This window comes from Topomyia yanbarensis, chromosome 1 (assembly GCF_030247195.1).
Source record: "Topomyia yanbarensis strain Yona2022 chromosome 1, ASM3024719v1, whole genome shotgun sequence".
In the NCBI taxonomy this organism is placed as follows: Eukaryota; Metazoa; Arthropoda; class Insecta; order Diptera; family Culicidae; genus Topomyia; species Topomyia yanbarensis.
Window position 1 is genome coordinate 53102121 of NC_080670.1, and position 26436 is coordinate 53128556.

Here is a 26436-nt window from a genome sequence, read left to right on the forward strand (position 1 = left end):
TCTGGAGCTTTGGTCGGTAAAATAGAAGAAATGTCCCTACCCTACTGATGCTGGGCAATTTCGCACTACCGACAGCGGCAGTCCGGGGTGCTCTAGGGCACAGACACCTGAGAGTGGGGTGGTTTAAGGTTGCGATGTAAAGGAATCTATTCCATTTCGAAACATACTATAGAGATTTTCGTTTGCGTTCAATTTCAATTTATAGAGCTTTGCGGAATAGGCCGTCTTTGTGTGAATCTTTCTGCAGTGTATGTTGGATGCCTCAGTACCCGTAACTTGTTAAACTTGCTAAAATTATTCATTAATTATATACATCAATAGAGCTCAACTTTCTAAATATAACAATATATATGTTATACCCTTAAAGCTTGAGAACGATTTTTAATTGATTTTCTACGAAAATCTAAACACGTTCTTGTTCGTACACGTTTGAGACCTATATTAGAACGGCAACAATTTTGAACCTTTTTTGGAACACTGCCAATTCAAATGGTAATTGGCTCCACATACCATATGCCAAATATGAGCTTTTTTCAAGAGGCTCTAATTCACTCACAAAAGTTGAAATTTGTGTTGAAATATATTGAACATCGGTAGCAAAAACGGACAATTGAATAAAAATCCCACAGTAATTCAGTATTCGTCTCAATAGACTCTAAAAGTTTAGGGAAGACACCGGAAAAATAATATAAAACGATATAATGAAAAAACAATTTTTTAGGAATACCTACTCTATCATACCATATTCTAATAATGCCTATTGATAAATTAAAATCATTAAATTTACGTATATGACATCTTCAGCAAAGTTGCTTAGAAAAGGTTCTACTACAATTTTGCGGAGCACTTGATTACTCTCTTATCTTATTTCGAAACTAATTGTCAGATCGTTCAAACAATTAGGGTCACCTATCTCAAAAGATGCCTCAAATACAGATTATTTGATCCGGAGACATGAAAGCTCCAGATCCAGTAGTTTAGTCACAAATAGTTATGTCATCGTAAATACTGGATCCGGAACACTGTTGCCAGTCTGCCGCTATCGGTTCTGCGAGACCTGGAGGCCAGTAAAACAAATCAAAAACATGTAGGCAACAGAAAAGAAAAATTAGATCACACGACATCAATCACAACCTCCTCTACAATTTTGTTCTGCCTCCGTCTATCTTTTATGTAACGTATCTAAAACTTGTGCGATCTGATTAAGAGCAGGTGCTTACCTTATGTAAGATTTTAAGACAATGTGTGGAGGCAGGATTCGAACCTTCAGCTCTTGGGACTCCGGCCCAAAAATGTCTTAAATAAAGTATTAGCACTTACGTCAAAATTTAATTATAAAAAGCGAGCATTATTGTGTCTGATACAGGACTCCTATCCCTTCCTCCCCGCAGTACCGGCTGGGGCTCGAGCAACCTTAGTAAAGATCCATCCAATTCCGGTGGGATCCTTGGTTGTATGCTGACAGGGAAGTGGGAACAGGGTGAGCGCAGCTTCCTACGTCCAGGGACGACTCGAAGTAGGACGGCGAGCTTCCAGGTAGGACGAATCCCAATAACTACCGCTGCAAACGGACGGAGAGAGCAGCCATGGAAAACACACAACAAGGAAGAAGGAGGAATGCTGCGACTATAAAAAAAATACGAGTCGCTCATCCTCACGGGAACACGGAGGCGTAGCATCATGTGCACGACACTGATGAACAAATTCGTGATCCACGCCTACTATCTTCGTACAACGCTTGAGCGGACCACCTTAGATACTCGAGATGTTCGATTAGATGTACTCAGAGTTTGCCGGACGTCTTAATCAGAACGCGATTAACGCAAGGCGTAGTTATATCATCTGCAACATCCCAGCAGAAATCGATCTGATTCAGCAGGAAGTGCAGAGAGAGCTAAGTAGAAGGAACAGTAGAGTAAGCGATGTGTCTAGGCGACGTTCAGTAAGGTTCAGTGCGTCATTTTCAAGTAGGAGCCGCGAACCTATAGCGATGGTGGAGGCAGCTACAGTTGATATCCCATCATTGCCAGTAAACTCACTCCTTAATCGGTAGCTACTACGCGATTTGGTCTTCAATATGGACGAAGCAGTTGCGCAGTATCGTGACAATGCCGCGACCCAGAATCCCGATGCTACAGTATTCCTTTAAGTTGACATACGCAGCTCAGGTCATGAACGGGAACGTTCTTACAATGCACCTGGAATTTGTGCAGAAACTGGAAGATCTTCAGCTAATACTGTTCTGTGCTGCAGTGGCGATCGTTAGATATTTAAGATACCGACTTACACCTAGAGGCGACCCGCCCAGCATGTGCGAGGAAAGGCGAGTACCTCTACAGCAGCGGGGTGTGTACAATCGGATCTCGAACAAACGTGCCGTTTTAAAAAACTGACCTCGTACAGAGACAGCGAAAGATTGGCGAAACTATGTTGTTAGTGACTGCGACCATTACACCTAGTGAGCTGTTGAGAGATCACCAGCTGACGGAGAAACTCGACACACTAGTACAGCAATTGAGTGTTTTATCAAAAGGCTAAGGCGTTTAACTGACTCTGTGAAGCGACGACAATAAAATCGGATGTTCAGTGATGACGAGCGATCGTTCTATGACCAAATCAGCCGCGTCGATCTCAGCGAAGGACTACGGGATATTGGCGATGCCACTAGCTTTTGGGCCGGTATTTGGGAGGCCCCGGTACAGCATCGCAAAGGGCTACCGTGACAAAGGCGCAAGGAGGAATGGGCAGACAAAGAAATAGACGAGATGTCAGCTGTCGCCATCGAAACCAATGATGTACGCAAGACTACGCGGTACCTTAGGAATTCGGTGATACTCAACATCTGCGTGATCGTCTGTGAGCTTCTGAGGCAGAACGATATCCAGCTTTTTGCGTGCCATAATAGTCTTAATTGTTACGTAATACGTTTGATTGCCCTTTTTTGACAATAACCGTTTACGTCATGCGCCCAGTAAGAGGAAGTCATCGTTACGTTAGTCCAATGCATTGGAATGCGTTACGTTAGTCCAATGCATTGGATATTTATTCAACAAACGCCTGACAACTTCAAATGGACGTTGCTGTCACGCTGGCGTAAACGATTATTGTCAAAAAAGGCAATGAAGCGTATTACGAACTAAACAATTTAGACCGCCATTTTTGCACGTAAAGAGCTGGATACCGCTGGAGGATTAGATGAGCAAAATTTCAATGTGTTTTGTGTTGAATTGTGAAAGTATTTGTGTTATGTATCTTGTATTTGTACCAATATGTTAATGTCGATTAAATAAATGTTTGGGAATATCATAAACAATTAAATTGATTATTGTAATTTCACACACGTACGATTAAAGTAATACAATAATTGTGAAAAGAACCAAATTTGCGTTAGTAACTAAATATCATTATAACATCAAAAAGCTTCCAAAGTTTGAGAGAATCCTGTAATTTCTGTTTCTGGTTTAAAAAACTCTAGATCAGGGTCATATGTTTTTCGAAATCCACTAAATCTCTCACGCCAATATTTTCCACAAGATAATATCCCTTTCTCTCCCTGTTTACTCTCTCGACTACTGCATCTGTTCGATCTAAAACTCGTTTTTGGCAGTTGTTGAAAGTTTCGAAAGCCTATTAACCTGAAGCACCGCATTTGCGATCAGGCAAAAATGATGCAAAATTGCTTTTAACCATGTACGACCATGCTCGGCTACCGAAATGCCGCACAACAACGGCAGCACTTGGCCGGGGCAGGGGCATAGAAAGTGAAAAAAATAACTGCGTGGAAGGAAAACAAAGGCATTTTTGCTTCGCTGATATGCAGTCGCAACATGCAACTATTTTTCAATCAAAATTCTTATCTCGATTCATCACCTTTTATGGCGGTAACCCAGTAACCACGTTACAATTGAACGCTCGTATAGGTGATCCAAATTCTATCGTGCTTGTTTGTTCCATGATTTATACAGTTTACTTTCCCAACCCGTGCAGCTCACATTTATAATCAAGTCTAACTTTCCTTTCTTTTATCATCTCATTCACGTAGGATCGTGCCCGCAATGCGTCTGAGCGACTAACGGCGACAACAACACTAACCATCGATATTGCCGACTCGGACGACCAGGATCCGTCCTTCATCTACCGAGGATGTGTGCTGCTGGACGGTGCCTGTCTTAATCCCGAGTACGTCGCTTCCGTTCCGGCAGGAACACTGCAGGGAGTGCTAACGGTGACCCCCGAAAGGATTCAGGCGGTAGATCTTGACACTATCAGCTCACCTATCCGGTACTCATTTCTTAGTGGGATTCCCGGCAATTATGGGGACTACTTTGAAATTGATTCCCAAACGGGGGTATTGAAACAAACCAAGCTGGTGGATTCTTCGGTTGCGGCGAAAAAATTTGATATTATTGTTAAAGCCGAGGAAGTATCGGAAATGAAACGATTTACAACGGCCAAGCTAACGATTCACGTGAAACCAGTGGATGCTTACTCGCCGGTAATTAGTGTGACCTCCGCGGAAGGTTTTGTCGACGAGAATTCACCAATCGGAACGATCGTGACTGACGCGAAGGGTAATCCGATTCGACTGACCACGACCGATGCCGATCTTGGATCGGATGACGAACCAGTTGAATATATTTACGAAGTGACGACCCCCTCTTTTGTAGTTTCCAGAAAGGGAATACTACATGTGAATGAAGAGGGACTCGATAGGGATCCGCCTAGTCCCGGAAAATATCGTTTTCAGGTGGTGGCTAGAGAGTCAAACGGCAATGCGGCTAGCGCACCGATGAGTTTGACAGTTCACTTGAACGATGTTAACGATAATACCCCCAAATTGGCTATGGTTGCACCCGTGAGTCTAACCGCGGGTGATGGACGTCGATTGGTAACCAAGGTCATGGCAACTGACAATGATTCCGGAGTGAATGCGGTTGTTACCTATTCTCTGTTCCATGTATCAAACAACGGCGCCAATAAGTTTGCGATCGATCCGCGGACTGGTGAGATCGAAACGAGAGCACGCCTAAATGCCGGTGAACAGTACAGTCTAACGGTACAAGCATCCGACATCGGGGGACTGTCATCGCAAGCAATTGTGGAGGTGTCCATCACGCCAGGACCTAACACCAAACCTCCGAGATTCGTTAAACCGGTTTATGATGTGCAGGTTAGTGAAGGTGCCGAAATCAATTCAACCGTGATAGTGGTGAAAGCGGAAGACCCTGAAAATGATCCAGTCAAGTACGCGATCACTACCGGCAATGATCTGCGACAGTTCTCGATCGGAAAAGAAAACGGCGTCATCAGCGTAATTAGGAAATTAGACAGAGAGGATCTAACGAGGTACCAGCTAATAATTCGGGCAGAAGATAGTGGAGGTCTAGCGAGCAGTGCAACTGTTAATATCAAAGTTACTGATATCAATGATAAAAACCCTGAGTTCGATGAAAGCATGCTGCCTTATGTATTCTACGTTGACGAAGGCAAGGATAATGCCGTGATAGGTGTCGTTCGTGCGACTGATGCTGATGAGGGTATGAATGCGGAAATTACCTACACAATCCCGTCGGATGTCCCATTCAAGATCAATTCCCGAACGGGTGAGATAAGAACAAAAACGTCCTTGGATTACGAGAAACAGAGGGAGTATAAGTTCGTAGTCACTGCTCAAGATGGAGCTCCAGAACCTCGACTTGGTACGGCTAGCGTTACTGTTAAAGTTCGTGACATTCCAGATGAGGTTCCAAGATTTATGGAATCCATGATCGAGGTGAAAATTCCTGAAAACGTACCCGATATGGTTGTAGCTACTGTACGCGCATTCGATCCGGATACGAAACCAGAGGTTACTTACGCGCTTAAACGAGGGCCAGGTGATTTGTTCAAGATTGACGCCAAGACTGGATTAATAAAAACCATCCGAGGTTTGGACTACGAGAAAGACAAAATCCACGAGCTCATTATAGGGACGCTGGAAAACAATGGAACAAATCCGGGAGATTATATCAAAATAATGGTAGAGGTAGAAGATCGCAATGATATCCCACCGGTATTCGTAACGATTCCGGAACCTATCAACATCAACGATGATTTGCCAATTGGTACGATCGTCGGGTCCATGCCGGCGGTCGATGGTGACGGTTCTTCCCCTGGTAACGTTGTACGATATGAAATGGTGGGTCGGGGAAAGGCACTGAAATACTTCCAAGTTGATCCGGACTCCGGAATCGTTCGCATTCGTGACGAACTGCATAAGGAAGAGGATGCGGAATATTTGGTAGATGTACGAGCTTACGATATGGGAGAACCTCAGCTAAGCTCGGTTGCTACCTTGCCCATCTATGTGAGTCATATTCCGGCGAATCCGAATGGAGATTCTGCCGAATCGCGAGTTGATGCTGGCGGTATAGTAAATTTGGAAGTACAAGGGCTTGCCTTTAGTGACGATAGCTACACTACAAGCGTGCCCGAATCTACAGGAATCAACGCGACAATCAAGTTGATCCAAATTATCAATTCTAAAAAGGCGACTAAGCAGAACGGAGGATTCAAATGTGAGATCATCAAGGGAAATGATTTCAATTTGTTCCGCATAACGGTAGAAGATCACGCCTGTGGATTGGTTTTGAACGGTCCGTTAGACTACGAAACCACCGGAACACACAATCTTGAGGTTCGCCTAATATCGAACAAGTATTTCGTGAACCAACACAAAAACTTTGCTCAAGTAAAGGTTATAGTGCAAGACGACAATGATAATGTTCCGCGATTCCAGTTTCCAATCAGTTTCCAGCAGGGAGTACGCAACGATTCGTACTACGCCGTAATTAATGCTGATGCAGATATCGATACACCACTGATCACAGTAAAAGCGACCGATAAGGATGCTGGAATGTTTGGACAGATCAAGTACCACATCTATGACGAAAAAGTAAACGAAATACCGGACGATGACTCACCGAGTTCGTATTTCAACGTCAACGAGGACAACGGAATGATTAAGACACAAAAGAGTCTGCAAGCTGTGAGACAACGCCCGCTTGTATTTCTTGTAGAGGCGAGAGACAACAATGGCGATCAACTGGCTGGAATAGTACACAAAGCGAAGGCCAGAGTTGTGGTAAATACGATCGCTGACATCAACCGGATGACGTTGGTGTTTTCTGATTCAACACCGAAAGATATGCGGCGACATGTGAGAGCATTGGAAGAACTGCTGCATGAGAAATCTACCGGCCTTATTACGGGAATCGAGCGATTTAGTACTAGGAAGGTATTGAACGAAAATGGAACTATCGAGGAACTTAGTGGGGCTACGGATGTGTGGTAAGATAATTCAACCTTAATGCTTGTGTTTGTTTCAAATGAATATTGTTTTTCTTCAGGTTCTATGCTGTGGATCCAAAGTCGGAGAAAATTTTGGAAAGAAATTCAACGTCAGTGATGAATACAATCTTTGCCCCAACAATACTGTCGCAGATTAATTTTGAGGCTTCCAGTATTGCACGAGCTACGGCCCAAGGTATATTCGGACCAGTTGAACCGAAGCAACAAATACAAAAGGTGAAAGCTGCGGTCCTCGTGAACGATGACGTCTTCCCGTACGCGCTCATTGCTGTTGCTGTAGTAATACTTGTTCTAGGATCAATCGGAATTGTATATATTTGCATCTCTTGGTCCAAGTAAGTATACAGGACATCGAAAACAATTGGACACGTAGTTAATCTCGCAATTCCTTCGTAGATATAAAAATTTTAAGCAAAGAATGCGCCAGTACAATGCACCTGCTAGCCCAGTCCGCTATGATCCAGTAATTATAAACTCCCAAGCCCCCGCCTCAGAAAATCAAACTAGTCTGAAAGAGTACGAAACTCAAGTTCTGGCTATGGCTGTCCCATTAGACGAAGGCGACGATCTTCAGCTAGACTTCAGTGCCAAAAACCATGCCTTTAGTTTAGACAATGTCAGCTACATCACGCACAAGGAAAACGGTATGTAATCTCGAGCTTATATATGTTGTTCGTTTATTTCTAACATGCTAGGCGCTACTGCCTTGCTTTCGCTCTAGGTCAACACAGTCCCACGAACTCCGACGCAACGACTGCCGTTGTCGGCACTTTACACCGCAACAACAATAACAATACAAAAAACAACAACAACCTCAATATCAACAATCGACAGAATACTTTGAATCGAACGTTGGAGATAAACCGCAATAACTACTTGAACCCGTTGGGTTCAGTGAGCAATGGAACACTGCCGGGGACACTAACACTTGGCCGAATAAAGTCTGAGCGCAACAATTACATCAATGGGTAAGACATCGCGGCATTGTAAACAGTGCAACAACGTATAGAACCACTCCAATTGCAGCTACGGAGACACTCTGAACCGGAATAACCTATCGATGGCTCAGAACAACACCTTCAGCACACTGGGACGTAACCACCGAAACATCAATGCCAACAACATCAACAATATGAACCACCAGCACAACCACAGCGCCAACCATCACCACGGATCCGAAGTGGTCACGAATACGCTGGGAAGGAACAATCGATACACCGATGTGCCAATCAGCAATCCACTATTTCATATCCGGTAAGTTTCTTTCAATCTTATTTCAACTTTTTAAGTTTCACATTTCCTCTAAGCGATTAGTTACCTGTGCAGTTACTACATACACGGACGCTGTGAGCTTACTCGTTAAAGAGTCGAATAAGAGCCCAGACCTGAATTATAAATATTATTGAAGATCACTTAGAGGCAAAATATCAACTATTTACTTATGTCATTGGGATCTACGCTGGTTAAATTCCCTCCACTCTCGCTTGTGTTTATATCTGCTATAATAGCAACGAACTTCGGACCTCTTCAGGCTGTTCGCATGTTAAATAAAAACACGGAATACTTCTGGTATAAAGAATCGTCATCTTTATCGTTTGTTTATCGCTTATCTGTCAATGTCAGGGATGCCAAGTTTTATTTCTAGAAATTTGTGCGCAGCCTTTGTAAAAATCTGTGCAAATCAGTGTTATGGCGATTTCGCTTGAACCTGAAACTGAGTCAGGTTCTAACCCCAACTGCTGTCAGTTCATACATTTTGACAGCAGTTGGGGTTAGGAACTGACTCAGTTTCGCTTCAAACGAAAACCACATTAAAGAAAACTTACAAATTTGGCTCAAAACAAGAAGTGGTGACTAGGGGCAGATCACTCTAAGAATGTATAATGTAATGTATTGAATAAAATGCATTTAATTTCCATTTTTGCATCAGGTTTGCACTGCCTCGCAGAAAACTTTGTTTAACAAACGTCCTACGCTGATCCACTTTGTTCGACGTTTTGTTAAATGTAGGGCTAGTTTTTCTGTAGGGTTTTGACGTCTTACACGCAACGCAAACAACATTGCACGCAACACAAAAACATTGCACGCAACGCAAAATACATTATGAATTTCTTTTTTGATGGAAATAAATGCATTTAATTTCGCTGATTTTTAAAAATGCATCGAAAGTGATCTGCCCCTAGAGTGGTGACCTTTTTTAGTTTTTGCTCGAGACAAAAATTGAGAAATCTGTGCTAGTCTGTACATTATAACAGAAAACTGTGCAAATCTGTGTATTAAAATAGAAAACTGGAAATCTGCGTAGTTTTAAAAATCTGTGCAGAACATTGAAAATCTGTGAAACACAGATTAATCTGTGTACCTGGTACCCCTAATCAGTGTCATTCCAATAGTCCTCGTTCGAGAAGGATTCCAAGAGATTTTCTCCGGATTGAATGCTTTTGACTGGTTTCGTGTTTGATTGGAATTACACTGACAGTTAAAAGATCAACAAACGATTCACTAAGAAACAAAAATATGCATAGTTAGCATACTTTCTATTCCTGTCTCTTTTCTTCAGCCGTAAGGTTACAGAACCTACCAGATTATGTGCATAGAGTTATTTGTATGTAAATAACACCTAGATATGATCTGCCCTCAAAAGTCAACCAAGAAAGTGTAGGTTGGTTCAGCCACATTCGCACAATCCGAACACAATTGGGAATGCCAGTTTCTCCAAGTTTCGTTTGCGACGGATTCCACCTCTCCATACTTCGACATGAATCTTTTAATATAATCCGTGCTAGCACACGGTGCCAAATCATGCAAGCGAATTTCCGTGAAATAAAGGTTAATATACACCGGGGATGTTGGTTTAGACGTTTTCATATTCGACGTCGTGTTGCATCTTGTTCTTCGCTACGAAACTTTCTGCCTCGGCTAAGGAGTTGAACGTTTTCCTACTACTTGTCTCGTATGATGTAGTTGTATGTGTGACACTTCTGTGATCACAAGTCTCATTTTCACCTTGATCGTCTGTCCCACCTCGCGCACTGTAGGTCTAAAATGGGTCTGCGAAAAGTCAATTGTGTTCTCCCGTACCGGACGAATTTTATTTTGTGGAGCGGCATGGTAAGTGTAGGGATTGTGAGAGGAAGAGAGAGAGAGAGAGAGAGAGAGAGAGAGAGAGAAGGACTAAGAGAGAGAGAGAGAGAGAGAGAGAGAGAGAGAGAGAGAGAGAGAGAGAGAGTAAGAACATAGAGAAAATTTAAGGTTTAAATAAAATGAGAAAAAATGTGTCAGTCTTGTGATTGGCTTTGAGCGACAAAGTGGTGTTTCTCACTGGAAAATGCGAAACATATACACCCGGACACGACAAGTAGTACAAGATGCGAAGGCTCTGCTCGGTAGAAGTACAGCGATAAGATACAGTTTGTTAAAACTGGGTCTAAATGTTCCCATTCAAGGACTCGTTGGCCGAGGCGAACCTCATTTGTTACCTGGTGAGATGTGTGCGATTGGCACAAGAGAGCAGTTCCCCATGTTCAACGTACCACCTGTGTTGCTAGCTTACGACAAGAGCATTCCTCCATCAAGGCATGTTTTTACCAGCATACCGCCTGCTTTCAAAGAAGAAACAAATCGCAGACTAAATGAGTTACTGTCCTCTGGCATTATAGAAAGAGTTAATAGTGAAATGGACAAATCGTTCTGCTCTTCTCTTTTGGTCGTTCCGAAAGGAAAATCTGACATAAGATTAGTTGTCGACTTGAGAAGGCCCAACAAAAGTATCATGCGTTCACCTTTCAAAATGCCCACTCTCGAGGCAATCTTATCGGAATTACACGGAGCCACGTGGTTTTCAACAATCGACTTGTCGAGCGCTTTTTTTCACGTAGTCCTACATGAAGATTGTAGACATTTGACGAATTTCTTTGCTGGTGAAGCTACCTATAGATTCAAGCGGCTTCCCTTTGGGCTGTGCAACTCGCCCGACATTTTTCAAGAAATTCTGCAGACGGTTGTTCTTGCGGAATGCCCCGGTTGTGTCAATTATTTGGACGATATTCTCGTTTTCGGCAAAACTAAAGCAGAACACGACAAGAATCTGGAAAATGTTCTCCGTCGATTGCGCGAACATAACGTGCTATTGAATGTAGCAAAGTGTGTGTTCGGAAAACAGTCCGTAAAATTCATCGGATTCCGCTTATCCGACGACGGATGGAGCATAGCCGACGACAAACGGAAGGCCATTGAAAGCTTTCGTAGACCGGAATCTCTTTCGGAAGTGAAAAGCTTCCTAGGTCTAATGAACTTTACAGAGCGATTCATTGTTAACAGGGCCGAAAAGACGAAAAATCTTAGACTGCTAACGAAATCTGATGTGTTCTATTGGACACCTGAGGAGGAAAAAGAGTTTGTTTACCTGAAAACAGAAGCTTTAAATTCGATTGTCAAATTGGGGTACTTTGATCACCGAGACAACACGGAGCTTTACGCAGATGCTTCTCCAATTGGTATAGGTGCAGTCTTGGTGCAATTCAGCAGCTCGGGTGAGCCTCGCATTATAGCGTGCGCATCCAAAGCACTCACTATTGCCGAACAGCGATACCCTCAAACGCAAAGGGAGGCTTTAGCGATTGTTTGGGGCGTCGAACGGTTCAGATATTATTTGACCAGTAAGCAGTTCACAGTTAGAACAGACTCGGAGGCTAACGAGTTCATTTTCGATGGTCAACACAGAACAAGTAGGAGAGCTATAACTCGAGCTGAAACTTGGGCATTACGGCTGCTCCCGTACCGGTTTAGAGTTGAAAGGATCCCTGGACATCTAAATGTGGCAGATGCTCTGTCTCGGCTCATCGACAAATCACAGGTTGACGAACCATTCGACGAGGACAACGACAAGCATATGCTTTTTTCACTGGATGCAGGAAACATGAGTATTTCGTGGTCGGAAATCCAGCTAGCATCGGAACGCGATGATGAACTTTGTGAAGTAAGGTACGGAATCGAATCCGGGAAATGGACGAGCGGACTAAAGCGTTATGAAGCTCAAGCGAAGTATTTGAGTACTCTGGATCCTCTAGTGTTCAAAAATCATTTAATAGTTCTGCCGATTAGTTTGCGACGACGGGCATTGGAAGCAGCTCACCAGGGACACGTAGGATGTGGAGCAACAAAACGGATTCTTCGAGAGTTCTTTTGGTGGCCTAACATGGCGAAGGAAACGGAAGATTTTGTGGCCAAATGCGAAACGTGTCTTGTGATTTCGAAACGGAATCCACCCATACCACTATGCAGCCGCCAACTTCCTAACGCCCCCTGGGAGATTATTCAAATTGACTTTCTTCACATCCAAGGTTGTGGTTCTGGCTATTTGTTGATGTGTGTAGACACATATTCGCGATACTTACACGTGGTCGAGATGAAAGCCACAGATGCTCGTCATACGAATGCTGCGCTTTGTAAGATTTTTTCGGTATGGAGACTCCCATTAGTAATCCAGTCCGACAACGGACCTCCTTTTCAGAGCAGCGAGTTCACTGGTTATTGGGAGGCGAAAGGAGTTAGCGTGCAGAAATCCATTCCACTCAGCGCACAATCAAACGGTGCGATAGAGCGTCAAAACCAAGGCGTAATCAAGGCTTTAGCGGCTGCAAAAGTAGAAAAAAAGAGTTGGAAAGAGGCCCTAGAGGAATACACCCATGTTCACAATACACGTAAACACCATTCACGACTAGGAGTCACGCCATTCGAGCTGCTAGTAGGTTGGCGCTACCGAGGAACGTTTCCTAGTTTGTGGGAATCGAAGACCGTATTGGATACAAGTGATATGAGGGAGAAAGATGCATATTCGAAGCTCGTGAGTAAGCAATACGCCGATAAACATAGAGGAGCGAGGGAAAGTGAAATTACGGTTGGTGATAAGGTTGTTGTTGCGATTATTCAGCGAACTAAAACCGACCCGACATTCTCGAACGAGAAATACACGGTGTTGACCAGGCAAGGAGCGAAGGTGGTAATTCGGAGCGAAAGCGGCGTACAACTATCCCGCAATATAGGGTGATGAGCCTATTTTCACCATACTAAGCAAGGTACCTCACTAATTCGGCAATTTCTTGCCTTACAATCAATGGAATGCGTAAAAATTGACATCAACCGCTTTGCTTCGTTGTTAAGAACCAATATAATAACACAAATGCGCTGAAAACAGTAAAATTCTCGTGTTTGAGCACAATGAAAGCTCGAAACGAGTGCCCCTATTGTTGCGCTACCATTTGACTCAATGCGTTGAACAAAGATGGCAGACACTGCTCTAACCAACGGCTTCAAATGGGTAGGGTGATAATAGAAACATGGCGCAAATAGGCTCATCACCCTATGCGATGTGAAAAGGGTTCCAGTAGCTTCGGATATCCAAGGTTATACCGCGGAAGACAACGTACAAGCTGACGCCGACCATTCTCGATCTATGGCAGTCGATGGAAGCAACATAGCTGCAACTAAAAGCCAACCACATAATCTGACGACCGAGCAAAACGTAAGCAACAACGTATCGGAAAGGCCGAGAAGAGAGATTCGGAAACCAGCAAAACTAAATGACATGTATTTATACAATATTTTTGAATGAAGTGTAGAGGCAGAGGAGGATGTAGGGATTGTGAGAGGAAGAGAGAGAGAGAGAGAGAGAAGGACTAAGAGAGAGAGAGAGAGAGAGAGAGAGAGAGAGAGAGAGAGAGAGAGAGAGAGTAAGAACATAGAGAAAATTTAAGGTTTAAATAAAATGAGAAAAAATGTGTCAGTCTTGTGATTGGCTTTGAGCGACAAAGTGGTGTTTCTCACTGGAAAATGCGAAACATATACACCCGGACACGACAGTAAGTACTTTTTTTTGTTTGCGGGCTGTTCACAAACGGTGCATTTTTTGACTTCTGAGCTGGACGAAATTAAGAAGCAGACTTTCGTAATTTCTCTTTTTAACTGCATTTTCTTACAAGTGTCTAAAGAAAACACGCGGGTTTTGTTTTCGCAAATTTTATTACGTCTTAACTCGTCAAAGACCTGGCAACGAATGAATCCGGTAGTAAATATATAAACTCTTTTTATAGTTTTTCGGCAAACCGGAACGGAAAAACACGCTAATTGAAAACAAGCACAATAGGAACAAAAGGGACACACTCTAATCGGATACTGCCTATTCTGTCAAATAAATATACATTAAACGATAATGCACGCATGAAACGCAATTATACTACACAAGAGAACTGAAAAGAGAATCAATGAGACATACATACGTGACATATGAAGGATCTGTAGTCTGCTTTGGAGAAAATCTAGTAACCGGCGGATATCCGCCAGGATTTACACTATCAAATTTTCCAAAATGGCGCTATTATAATTCTCTTTGGCCAGCTATTGCAATAAGTACATATACGTATTCGAAATTAGAGAGTGTTTGTAAGATTATTCCACCTCACTTTTCATAAATTCCAATCGATTTCAACTCAATCTCTCATGAACACAACCGCACCTGGATTAGACCGTAGCGGGAAGATTCCCCACACTTTGCTCACATGTTTCTCTTTGTTTCAATTTTGCCATGTTTACAGTTTAGATCTTATATTTGAAAAAAAAAATAAAATAAAATAAATTTAAAAAAAATACAAAGAGACAAGTGAGCATGTAAAAAAAACGAAAATTGTGAGATCTTGTCGAACCGGATCAAGCTATGGGCCAAACTCTTGCCGCTATCGATGTATCTGAAAAGGTACATCGACAGTTTATTGACTCCGCTTCTTTTGCCTAACTTTTTAATTGTCTTGGATTTTAACTCGCCTGATAAGGTCACCCTACTCAACCAGCTGAATTCGATCTTCCACCACCACTAGCAGGTCTCCAATATAACCAGGGTGTGGAAGCAACAAATAATTGCGTGCGTTTAGTAATCGTCGGGGGGTATCCAGCGATTCCAGAATTGTTTGTTTGATCAGTCCGATGGTGCTTAACATCGTAAAACAGTTCGAGGTAAGAGCTTCTTGTGCCGCGAATCTCGAATCGACAATAGACTCCTCGATAAGCAATGTGTGCAGAGTTTCGACGGACAGTGATGCAATTGCGCGCTTAACCAATCGAACTGTACTTTCCCAAGATCCCCACACATACGGTGTAAATGGTGAATTGATTCGTCTATGAGTAGCTCCTTTTGGAAATATAGATTTGACGAAGTTTTTCTACGAGATCGCGACTAGCAAGTGTCCGTAGAGCCACCTCAAACAGGTGAAAAGTTCTACCGAATGATTTACCTCACCGCGGTCTTGCCGTGTGATGTTCTTGTACGATGAAGTTTAGCCATTCTGGGGATTTCTAAGGAGGCTTTGTAAACCTTACACCACTGGCACTGCTTCCTGGCTTGTTTGAGCAAACTGATCTTTGATACGTGAAAATGTTTGGCGTCTTTCATTCACCGACGTTTTGGCATTACAGAGCCTGTACTACCGATGGTGCGAATTAACGATAAGCTTCGTTACGCAGTGTTGTTTTGGAAAAATAACAAGGAACTTTAAACCGAAGGACACCTGTTAAGCATTCGTGAATCTGCAGTCCATCCGCAATGTTCCTAAGTCGCCCAAAAAGGATAAAAGTTGACCACATATCTAATCCCAACTGCTCCTCTGCAGTATCTCTCAATGTTTTTGTATGAATACATCCCCGTAGACATCGTAAAGAATCACCTTCCAAATCGTTGAGTACCTCCTCTTTAAAGGAGCCTCTACATGTCTACATACCTGTGCACCAGACACTACTCACTTCAAAAATCTTTCAAACTGCACCAGTTGCTGCACGACGATGTGGCGCTGAAGATAAATTGGACGCAGTTCTTCCACAGTATCCACTATTTTCTCTTTCTCTTGAGGCGAAATGTCGGTGCGTGGATGCAGAAATGCTAGAACTTGTACTCAACGACGTTCGCAGTTGTCGGATCTTTCCATTACTACGGCGCGGAGCCTACGCCATTCATCAGTCTCTGCCAGATTAAGAATTTCCGTCAATCTGAAGGAAATGAACGGTCGATACATTTTGGGATACGACCGCAACCTGAAGAGGCCAATACTAGCCCTTTATGAGTTATCAGAATTGAATGGTGCTCGATAACAGACTTTGACAATCTCGCATCAAGAACAGCCACTGACAGTTTGAAAATTGGTTAGATCGGTTGTACTCTGCCAATCTGTCTACAATAAATTTCATTGGCGTTTCTACATGCTCTGCCCCAATCCGTGATATGTGTGTGTGTGCGTTTTAAAGCAAATCATGGATTGCGACAACCACCTTCGAGTCCAACAATTTGTATATGTCCATTTCAGTTATAATTCTGAGCGGTTCCACCGTTTGTATGGGCCCGGTCCGCAAGAAAGTACCCACGAAAATTTAATGCGGGTCGGTGACGACACAGCGACCCAACCCAACAGCGAGTTGGGACCAATTGGCTCTCCACCCAGTTTTGTGTTATCGTTGTAGTACCCAAGATGATCGAGCAGCTTTGCTTATGTTCACCTCCGGCTCAAGCTGAGTTCATATTGTTTGGCAACGAAATCCTTTCCCAAACACCTCTCTTCTTCAGGAAACTGAAGATTGTGAGATCAACGTAGAGCTCGACAGCTTGTTATAGATGACCGGCTGGCTCCAGAGGCTGCAATAGTAAGTGTCGATCTAGGATGCATATTTATTATTGCGACAATAGCTGCGTCGCATTTCAAACGTGCCAAATCTCCGCCGAAATAATGCATATTGCATTGTCTTGCTAAGCCAAACCAAGTTTCGATGTCATTAATTCTCATCAGCCTAATAAGAACTCCTTTTCTTGCGGGACATCATGCAGGACTAGATGTTTGCTCAAAGATAGTGTATTCGTTTCTTGGAGCTAGCGTCAATCCGGCTCTAGCTTAGTCCAGTCACTAAGTTAGTGTCGGATTCTGATGAGACGAAGGTGAAACGTAAATTCCATAACTAATATAGTTCTAGGTTTTCCGCGCAAAGGTGGTTATACGCGCGAATGTGGTATAAAACTATTTTTTTTTCATGGAGAAAAAATTGTTTTTATCCAAATTTTCTCCACTAAAGAGAAATCATCTGATTGTTTTTCGAAAAAAAATATTCTTACTTGTCTGAACTCTATGTTTTAATTTATCTAACGTTTTATTTCTTCTAGACAAAACGGCGACTTGCAATCTCAACCGCAGCTCAACCATGCGAGTCCTACCAATGAGAATGTGACATTCGGTAAGCGGGACTACAACCAGCTCCCATTCTCGTACCTAAACGATTTGGACCGATCCGATGCCGAAACGACAACCGAACTGTAGAACTATTGGGAAGAATTCGCAAATAATTTTTCATTGAACATGCTGTGGTTAACGTTCAATTTTTTTTTAAATAACTATCGAGAATCTGGTACAATGTGTGTAAAGTTAAACTTTCAGAAGCCATTTCGGAACGAGTATAGGTCAACTGCCGTAGATGTAAGTTATTTTATTTTTTTAATTCGTTTTTATGTTTTGGATAGTACTAGGCGATCCATAGTTAGTTGCAATATTTTCTTAACCCCCCTGTTCTACGATACTTTGTAGTACTTTTTTATGTAAAAAGTTTAGTGGCATTTTCTACGATTATTTTATACCGAAATCTATGTGATTTCCACCAATAAAACTCTACTCAAACTTTATAATAATTCCGTACAAACTATGATGATATATTTATAATAAAACATTATACATAAAAATTTACTATACACAAGTCTGGTTCTTGTAAAAAGGTAGGAATTTTAAAACAAATTAGAGTAGAAAAAGCTGCAACAAGCTTTTTCATTGTACATATTGAGTCATTCAATAGCTAAGCGTAGGATGAAGTAAAATTAGATGCACTAGAAGAATAACATTTAATGAAAGCTATGGGAAAAACGATCGGCTAGAGGACGGAGACGAATCGAGATTTTTCCAGGAACTGAAGCTGTTTGTGTTAGACCAATTTTAGAGTTACGCATTTTTGCTTACCGCAACTATATTGTTGACAAATACGAATATACGATGGCAGTTTTATAGCTAGGATAAGAGAAGATGCATATATTACGAATAAGGATGACTTCTACTCAATGCATTGTAAAAAGCTGAATACTATGTGAAATAAAATCCATCCAGAAGAGATTATTTAAATTTTGACTTGCTTCATTTTTCGAAACTTACTAAATAATATTGTTCCTTCTTCAGAGGCGCTTACCCGAGGCAGTAGTAATGTCATTACTGAGAGGTAATGATTGTGTAAGGCGAGTAATGACGGAATCACATACAATTCCAGATACGTTAAATGCTCGTGTACGGGCATTTGAAGCTAATCAACAAAATCTGTTTCTAATAGCATTTTCGTTTTTGCATGGTGATACACCGGTATAGTGTAATAATACACACTTAATTTTTTCTACCGAATCTCAGCTTTTTTGCATCTTTTGCCGAAATCTCAACAGCTGAGATCTCGGCTAACAATATTTTTGCTGAGATATCAGTAAATGTGACGTTTGATAACTGAGACTCGGATAATATTATGCCGAAAACTAGTAAAAAAATGTCACTTTGCTGAGATATCAGTATCTCAATTTTCTGACTTCACGGCTGTTGGGAAATTACCGATCTGAATTAAGTGTGTATGTTCACACTACAGAGTTATAACACGTTATAATAATTAGCAACAAGAAAAATGTCATCAAGATAGCATTAAAACACGTTTTAACACGTAGTGTGAACGAATGAGTTTAGCTCCGTTGAATATTGATTTAGAATTCCGTTTCCATGCGGGTTGCCTTGATGACAACATTTGGTTTCAACAAAATGACACCACGAGCCACACAAGTGATGTAACAATGGAATTATCGCATGAAAAATACGGCGAAATATCTCCCAGTGAACCTGTCGATTGGCCGGCATGATCGTGCGATATCACACTTCTAGATTTTTCTTCTTTGTGATTGATTATGTGAAATCAAAAATCCATGTGGATAAGCCCGAAACGATTGAGCCAACATTACTTGAGTAACTAGCCAGATACCACTTGAAATGTTGATCAAAAATTGAAACACTCGAATGGACCACCTCAAGCGCTGCTATGGTCATTATTTAAAAAAATGTTTTTTAAACAATAAATGACAAAAAATGTTCTTTCGAGCGATAATAAGATTTCGTGATTTATTTTTTTTTAATTTTTATCTTGGTTTAAAAAAACTCATGATAAATCACCCTGTATGACAACCGCACGACAATACGTTATCGAAAGTATTGTGAATAGTACCTCATTCAATACGCCAGCCTACATCCGATTTACCAAAAAATTTGCGCTAGCACCAATTAAAACCAGGAAGCAATACAAAACAGAATCGAAAAACCAGATTGAACCCCGACGAAGTTCAGAAAAGGAGAACAAAACTCTAACAGTGACATCAAATAACTGGTCAACCGGTGAAACGATTTTCCTGGAACCGGTCGACTACGACAAACCAACGCCCAAACACCCAGTCGACGCAGGAGTTAAAAATGTACAAGTAATCGGAAATTCCACTTTAAAATCACCCACTCATCGGAGCAGGAGGCCCTAAAGGTAAGCAATATGAATTTGACAAAATTCAACTTGAAAGGATACGTAGCGATGATCTGGAAGTAGAGGATTGGTCTGGTAAAGAGCATCCCAGATGATTACACGGAAGAAGAAACAAAAAAAGAACTTTACAGCGATATAAAAATAACAAACGCGGAAAGAATGCAGAAACGAAACAAATACAAGTAGCTCAGACGTACCCGGAACGTAAAAATCCGAGGACGAAAACTTCCAGAAAGAGTAGAGCTCTACGGATGAAAATTTCGGGTAGAGTTCAATCTATTCCCAGTACGTCAGTGCATCAGCTGTTGGGGTTATGGACACTAGAAAAACTCTAGAAAGAGAACTGCGGAGACTCCATTTTGGGTCGATTGGATTCGCGTTTAGCTGTCAAAAAACGAATCCAGTCGAACATTGCCTATCCTTATAACATTGGACGTGTTGCCATACAATGCGGGGGCATACGTTGCCAAAAATGCTGTTTTTTTCTCCGCAGTTCTCTTACTATGAGTTTTTCTAATGGACACAGAAGGGAAAAATGTAGAAATAGAGATCTTTAGGGGTATGCAGGTTATTACATTTCCTGATATGGAATATTATTTTGAGTCTCTTTTTCGAATTGAAAAAGCAGAACTATTGAAAAAATGTATTTTAATTGCTTTTAAATCTCGTTTTAGGACAACGATATATAGAACATCTTGATCCCCGTGATAAAAAATAAAGGCAACCTAGAGCACTATAGTTTGTTATTATCACACCAGATTGTTGAGTGATGCAAAACAAACTACGCAAAAATAAAATTTAAAACAGTTTAGCCATAAGGGTGATATCATTTTTAAAACTACTGGTTAAAATGACGTGTTGTGTGATAAATTGTGCGGTTGGCAAAAAGCCGAAGGAAGAAGAACGGAGAAAATTTTGGCTACGGAGAGCAGGTATATATCCAGAAAATCCGATGCCTGATAATCTTGGAAGGAGAGTTCTCTACTAGGGGCAGATCACTCTAAGAATGTAAAACAAATTTGCATCAAATTAAAAAAAAATGCATTTATTTTCCATTTTTGCATCAACTTTGCACTCCCTCACAGAAACAACAACAAACAAACGTCCTACCCTGATCTTTGTTCGACGTTTTGCTGAATGTAGGGCAAGTTTTTTGTAGGGTTTTGACGTCATACACGCAACACAAAATACATTATGAATTTCTATTTTAATGGAAAGAAATGCATTTAATTTCGCTGATTTTTAAAAATGCATCACAAGTAATCTGCCCCTAGGTTCTCTATGTGTGTCAAAACCACTTTGATGTGAGAAAAACAAATTAGCAACGGGACATTCTGAAATTTAATTTCTTCGAAATTCCAAGTAACTGATCTTCAAATAGTAACTGTGAAGGCTCACAAGAATACTCATCGTTACATTTTAACCAAAGATATCCTCCCCCATCGAAATTTGTTGTATCCAGGTAACATTATTTGTGTTCTCTTTTTGTTAATTTATATTTATTTATTTTAAATAGTGACAGAGAAGTATATGTACAATGTAACTGATACTGACTCCCTGAAGCATCCTGTGCGGAATTTGCAGTCATCGACATTTGGTGATAATGATTTTGAAATAGAATGTAAAGACTTTATATCTATTATCCCTGAAACTTACCATTAATTTAAATTATCTTTTTAAAGGATTGGATGCAACTGCTACAAAGGTTAAGTTGCACAATGAAAAATATTTAGTGGACCACTCAACAATCACCGACACAAATGAATCATCTTCTGAGCCATGCAAACTGGGATTGAGCAGTTTAGCCAAAAAACTCAAACGGTCATTTCTGGCCAAGCAGCTAGGACACATCCAATATCGCCGATTGTGTTGCCCACTTCGTGTATGTAAACAAGATATATTATGAAGTTTTTTAGTAAGATTCGATATGCTTTCCAATTCCAGGTTCAACTTATTCATCCTTACTCACTACCCAGGCATCAGTTCGGAGCGAGTACCTGCCAAGTCGTACACTCGAGTATGAATTCGAAGCTGAACAACATTTAAGTGAGGAAAAGTTTCGATATGTTAGCTTCAACAAAAAGCTCATGAAAGTGCATTCAATGCGTTACTTAGGTATTTTAGAAAATAGCTTGTATGTGTTGGATATTTTTGGTTTAAGTGACTCGCGGATTTCTCAAATTTTCAGTGATGGTGTTCCAAAAATAGCTCGAGAAATGGAAGAGCTTGTGTTTTAGCCTAAATCAGAAGATATTAAAAAAATTACCGGTGGCATTCCTTCGTAAATACAGCAGCGTTCATAGCATTACTGATTGTTTTGAAATCCAGGTGCAAAAATCTTCAAACCCGATAGTTCAATCGGTTCCGTATTCTCAGTACAAGTCGTGTAACACAATCAAATATCTTGTTTCGTGTACACCATGTGGATTGGTAAACTTTATCTCGAAAGGATTCCATGGGCAAGCGAGTGATCAGAAAATCGTAAACAAATCAGAATATTTGAGACATTCGAAAGGGTATGAAAGTGTTGGCAGATCGCGTGTTCAAAAATGTGGCAGGAGATATAGCAAAAAAGGAGGGTTATTGACAGGGAGTCAATTTGCTGCGATTATTTCACCAAAACAAACGATACACACAGTATGCGACATACAGTTTGTTCTGTCGCGCAGCAACACACAACCCTCAGAAGCAAGAAATGTACACACAAAGAGAATTTGAGATAAAGCAATGTTGCATGTGTTGTGAGAGAATGATACATTGCAGAGAAAGTTTATTCGTGACAACCATGCGTGTTTCAGTACGCTTGTCCACACAGAAGAGCAACAAAATTCTTCTTTGTTTTTGTCCCTAGTTCCTTGCGATCATGACAAACTTTTGTTGGGACATTTTATTGAAGCAGATATGGGTTCTTGGTCGTTGCGCTGTATGCGCATCTCGCAGGCGGCTCGGTAGTTCATTTATTGGTGTACGCTGCTCGGACGGTGAATAGTGATTTTCAACGATTGCTTATCAATTTCATTAGATATAGACGTTCATTTAGCAAATCATAGAACAATTTAATGAAAATTTAATCATGGATTGAATTTAATAGAACTTATCTGTAAATAATTACTACTCATTCTAGCTTGGCATATTTCTTTAAGTTTCGATGCAAATTGTGTGATTCTTGTGTTGCCAACCATTAACATGGATGGACACAATCAGTTGAAGTGTGATTGAAAACGTTATTCAACTGAAATATTATTACAGTGACGGCCTGTTTTATCAGCTCCATCATCTGACCAAAGGGAGCATAGTTTATTTTTTTCTATTTCATAAACCGAAGCTATTTAAATATTTTTCTATAGTCCCTAAAAATAGTCTAATAAATATTTCTCATTATTTAGATTAATTATCATTTACACATTTTTAAATCTCATAAACTCCATCAGGCTATCATATAAGCCTACGTTGACGCATATCTGTTAATTTCGTCACTCCAACAGGATTCTCGATAGCGTTCCGAATGTTGCCGTCGCAAATCACATTCTCCAAGTCCAGCATGCCCATGGCTGTTTGCGTCATCGTAAATTTTCGCAGTGTAGTTTACCATCATCAGAGGAATTGATTTGAATTGTGACACTACATGAACATGAATTTTGGTCGAATTCATTTGACTTATAAAATCGGGAGTAGACAAAATTCTTATGCTTCTGAAATTGATATTGATCTTAACTTCTTCATGCCCATGTTGTTTATAAACAACAACGTTTTTAAATACCTACAAGGTACCATCCATAAATGACATAGCATTATATGGGGGAGTTTTGTATTTTGTGATGATGTGTGAAGACAGGGGGGGGGGTAGGGGGTCTTTTTTTAAAGGGGAATAGGGGTTGACCTGATGTTACGACAACCTTACCCGTTTCATCTAACATCTTTTTTTATTTTTTTTTGTATTTTTACGGGTCAAGGGAGGAGGGTTACCGTCAAGCTACGTAATTACCAGGGGGAGTATTTAGAGGTTTGTGACGAAATGCTACGACGGGGGAGGGTGGTGTTGTAAATCACTCAAAAATGCCACGTCATCTATGGATGGTCCTTAACTTTCAATTTAGGCAAAAGTCGCTCACAAAAACAAGTACGACTAATAACTGAGACTATTACCTTTCATTTGAGCACCAATAGTTGTAAAGCATTATCCGTAGAACTTAGGATATTGCAATTTGTGAGATTGGATTTCTATAAAGGTGGTATCCCAATCAAAAGGGCATAACTGATTTATAACACCTGGAGTTATTTATTTCAAAAATATTTTGAAACAGAACCTGTTATAGATCCGGCTGGTTAGTTGTTAAAATAACAAAAAATAAAACAAAAACCTGGCTAATTGTAACAAAATTGTAACAAAATTTGATATGATTTTATCAAAGTTAAAACTAAATGAGATATAATTTTTTTCCAAGAGTATATAGGTATTCTGTGAGAATTAGATATAATCATCTAATGACAGTGACCTGTAACAAACGATCAATTCATAAATTGGTGGTCTCATAATAGATTATGTTATAATATTGATAGTATAGAAAACTATCCGCAATCCACTTTCAATTCCGTTATCTGAATATAACTCCAGTTGTTATAAATATCAACCATAGTTAAAACAATGTTATTGTTTTGTTATCCTCTTCTGATCGGGATGGTATGCTTCAATTTAACGGTGAATAACGACATTTTTGAATTTTTTCTTGTACACGCAGAGTAATTTCGTGTACATAGTTGAATCAAATATATCATTTTTCAACTCAACAATTCGATTTTTTATATATAAAAACACTTAAAGTTAAATCAAAAATGTTTGTTTGTTAATCCGAAAAAAACATTTTTTTTATTTGAAATATATTGTCGGTTCAACAACAAAAATATTGGCAGATATTGTATATTGCTAGCGTTATCAACAATTACCACCATTTTGCTAAAAATTAAAAGTTAAATGTTCGTCGTAAAAATTGCCGAACATGTGGTGAAAGAAGTGTCCGCTAATACAACTATGGATATCTTGGATGGATTTCAGTAATACGAAGATACGGTTGAGTGCTTTATCGGTGAGTAATTTATTATTTGTTCTTGAATATTATTTTCAAGTTTATGTTCTCTGCAGCTCGTACACGATTTGAGGTGAAATTCGTTTATGAAATAAATACCTGGAGAAAACATCAGATATTTTTTTATTTTATTTATTGTTTGCAATAAGGAAATAGATTTTGTATATATTGTGTTTTTTGTATTGAATATAGGACCTTCATACCTTTGTCAGGTTTTTAATTTCCGTTGGCCCCTTTGTGTACTACAACAAAAGTGTTCGGATACTCATTCGTATGACTCTTCGCTCAAGCAGCAACTAATCATCCAATAATAGAAGAATTACTTAGAGTAAACGGTAAAATTTTATAAATGTAGAAAGTATCAAATATAAATTAAATATTTGAAAAATATTTTTGATTTCTCAAATATGTATAAAAAAGTAAAATCTTTTTGAACCAGCTATGTATGTTGTTAAATCAAAGATTAGAAGTACAGACCAGATTCGATTATCCGTAAGGTGCAGAAAAATTTCGCTTAATAATAATAATCGAATCGTCCGGATAATCGAATAAAAAAAAAATTTTTTTCTTCATGAAATATATTTGTTATATGTTGAAAAACAGTATCTAAGGTACATGCTTCAATGTTTGACCTATGGTAAATGCATTAATGTTTGACTTATGGACGAATATCGATCACTTTATATTCTATAAAGTGAAAGTAAGACATGTAATAAGTTATTTAGCTAACTTATTTTATGTTAAGGTTGAACAGCTGATTGATTTTTATAAAGATCTAACACACGGTGTGGAAAAAATTGCTTTTTTCATTTTCGAATTTTGCCCATTCTCTGTGCAACCTTAAAGTATTGTGTTTGATTAATTTGGATTAATATACTTATGTTTCGGTGAATTCAGACAGAAATAACAACTGAATTTGAAGTTACGCACCACTGGTTTGTATACAACAACAAAACTTTGGGAATCCTCTAAGAGAAGCAACATGCTAGATTCCACTGATAAGCCCAAAAATTTTGATTCAAAACCATTCAACACAAATCCAGTAATGGCCGCCTGCTGAACGGTCTGCTGGGCGTCGCCTAACGTTGGTCCAACAAAGAACCAGCATTGCACAATTTTGAAACATGGATTTCTTAAGCGGATGAATTCTGCACACGTTGCGAATATCAAAAATGCCCAACTTTTTATGCGCACGACACCAAGAAGCGTGCGTTGTTGAATCAGCAGCAGTATCATCATCGTCATCATGTGCTCTAGAGATATTATTTAGCGAGTCAATCAGAACCTAGTTGAATCTTGGTTCTTTGATATTTTAGCTATAAATATGCTTGTTCAAACGCATTAAATTATTCAATTTGTTATACATCGTCGCACAGTA

General features: G+C 40.2%; 1 protein-coding gene and 1 long non-coding RNA gene across 2 annotated transcripts in view; both read left to right on the forward strand.

Annotated features, from left to right (window-relative positions):
- The window catches only part of LOC131677621 (cadherin-99C), a 462625-nt gene extending 444083 nt beyond the window's left edge, over positions 1–18542 (forward strand). The window contains exons 7-12 of the mRNA XM_058957516.1: positions 4043–7329; positions 7389–7685; positions 7747–7994; positions 8072–8318; positions 8377–8604; positions 17543–18542. Of these exons, the coding sequence (XP_058813499.1) occupies positions 4043–7329; positions 7389–7685; positions 7747–7994; positions 8072–8318; positions 8377–8604; positions 17543–17696 (4461 nt within the window). The 3' untranslated portion in view covers positions 17697–18542. The remainder of the gene's footprint in view (positions 1–4042; positions 7330–7388; positions 7686–7746; positions 7995–8071; positions 8319–8376; positions 8605–17542) is intronic.
- Positions 18543–21489: 2947 nt separating this feature from the next.
- Positions 21490–22502, forward strand: LOC131676308 (uncharacterized). The gene is made up of 3 exons (XR_009303117.1): positions 21490–21595; positions 21657–21856; positions 21919–22502. It is a non-coding gene; the product is annotated as an uncharacterized LOC131676308 (long non-coding RNA).
- Positions 22503–26436: the final 3934 nt, after the last annotated feature.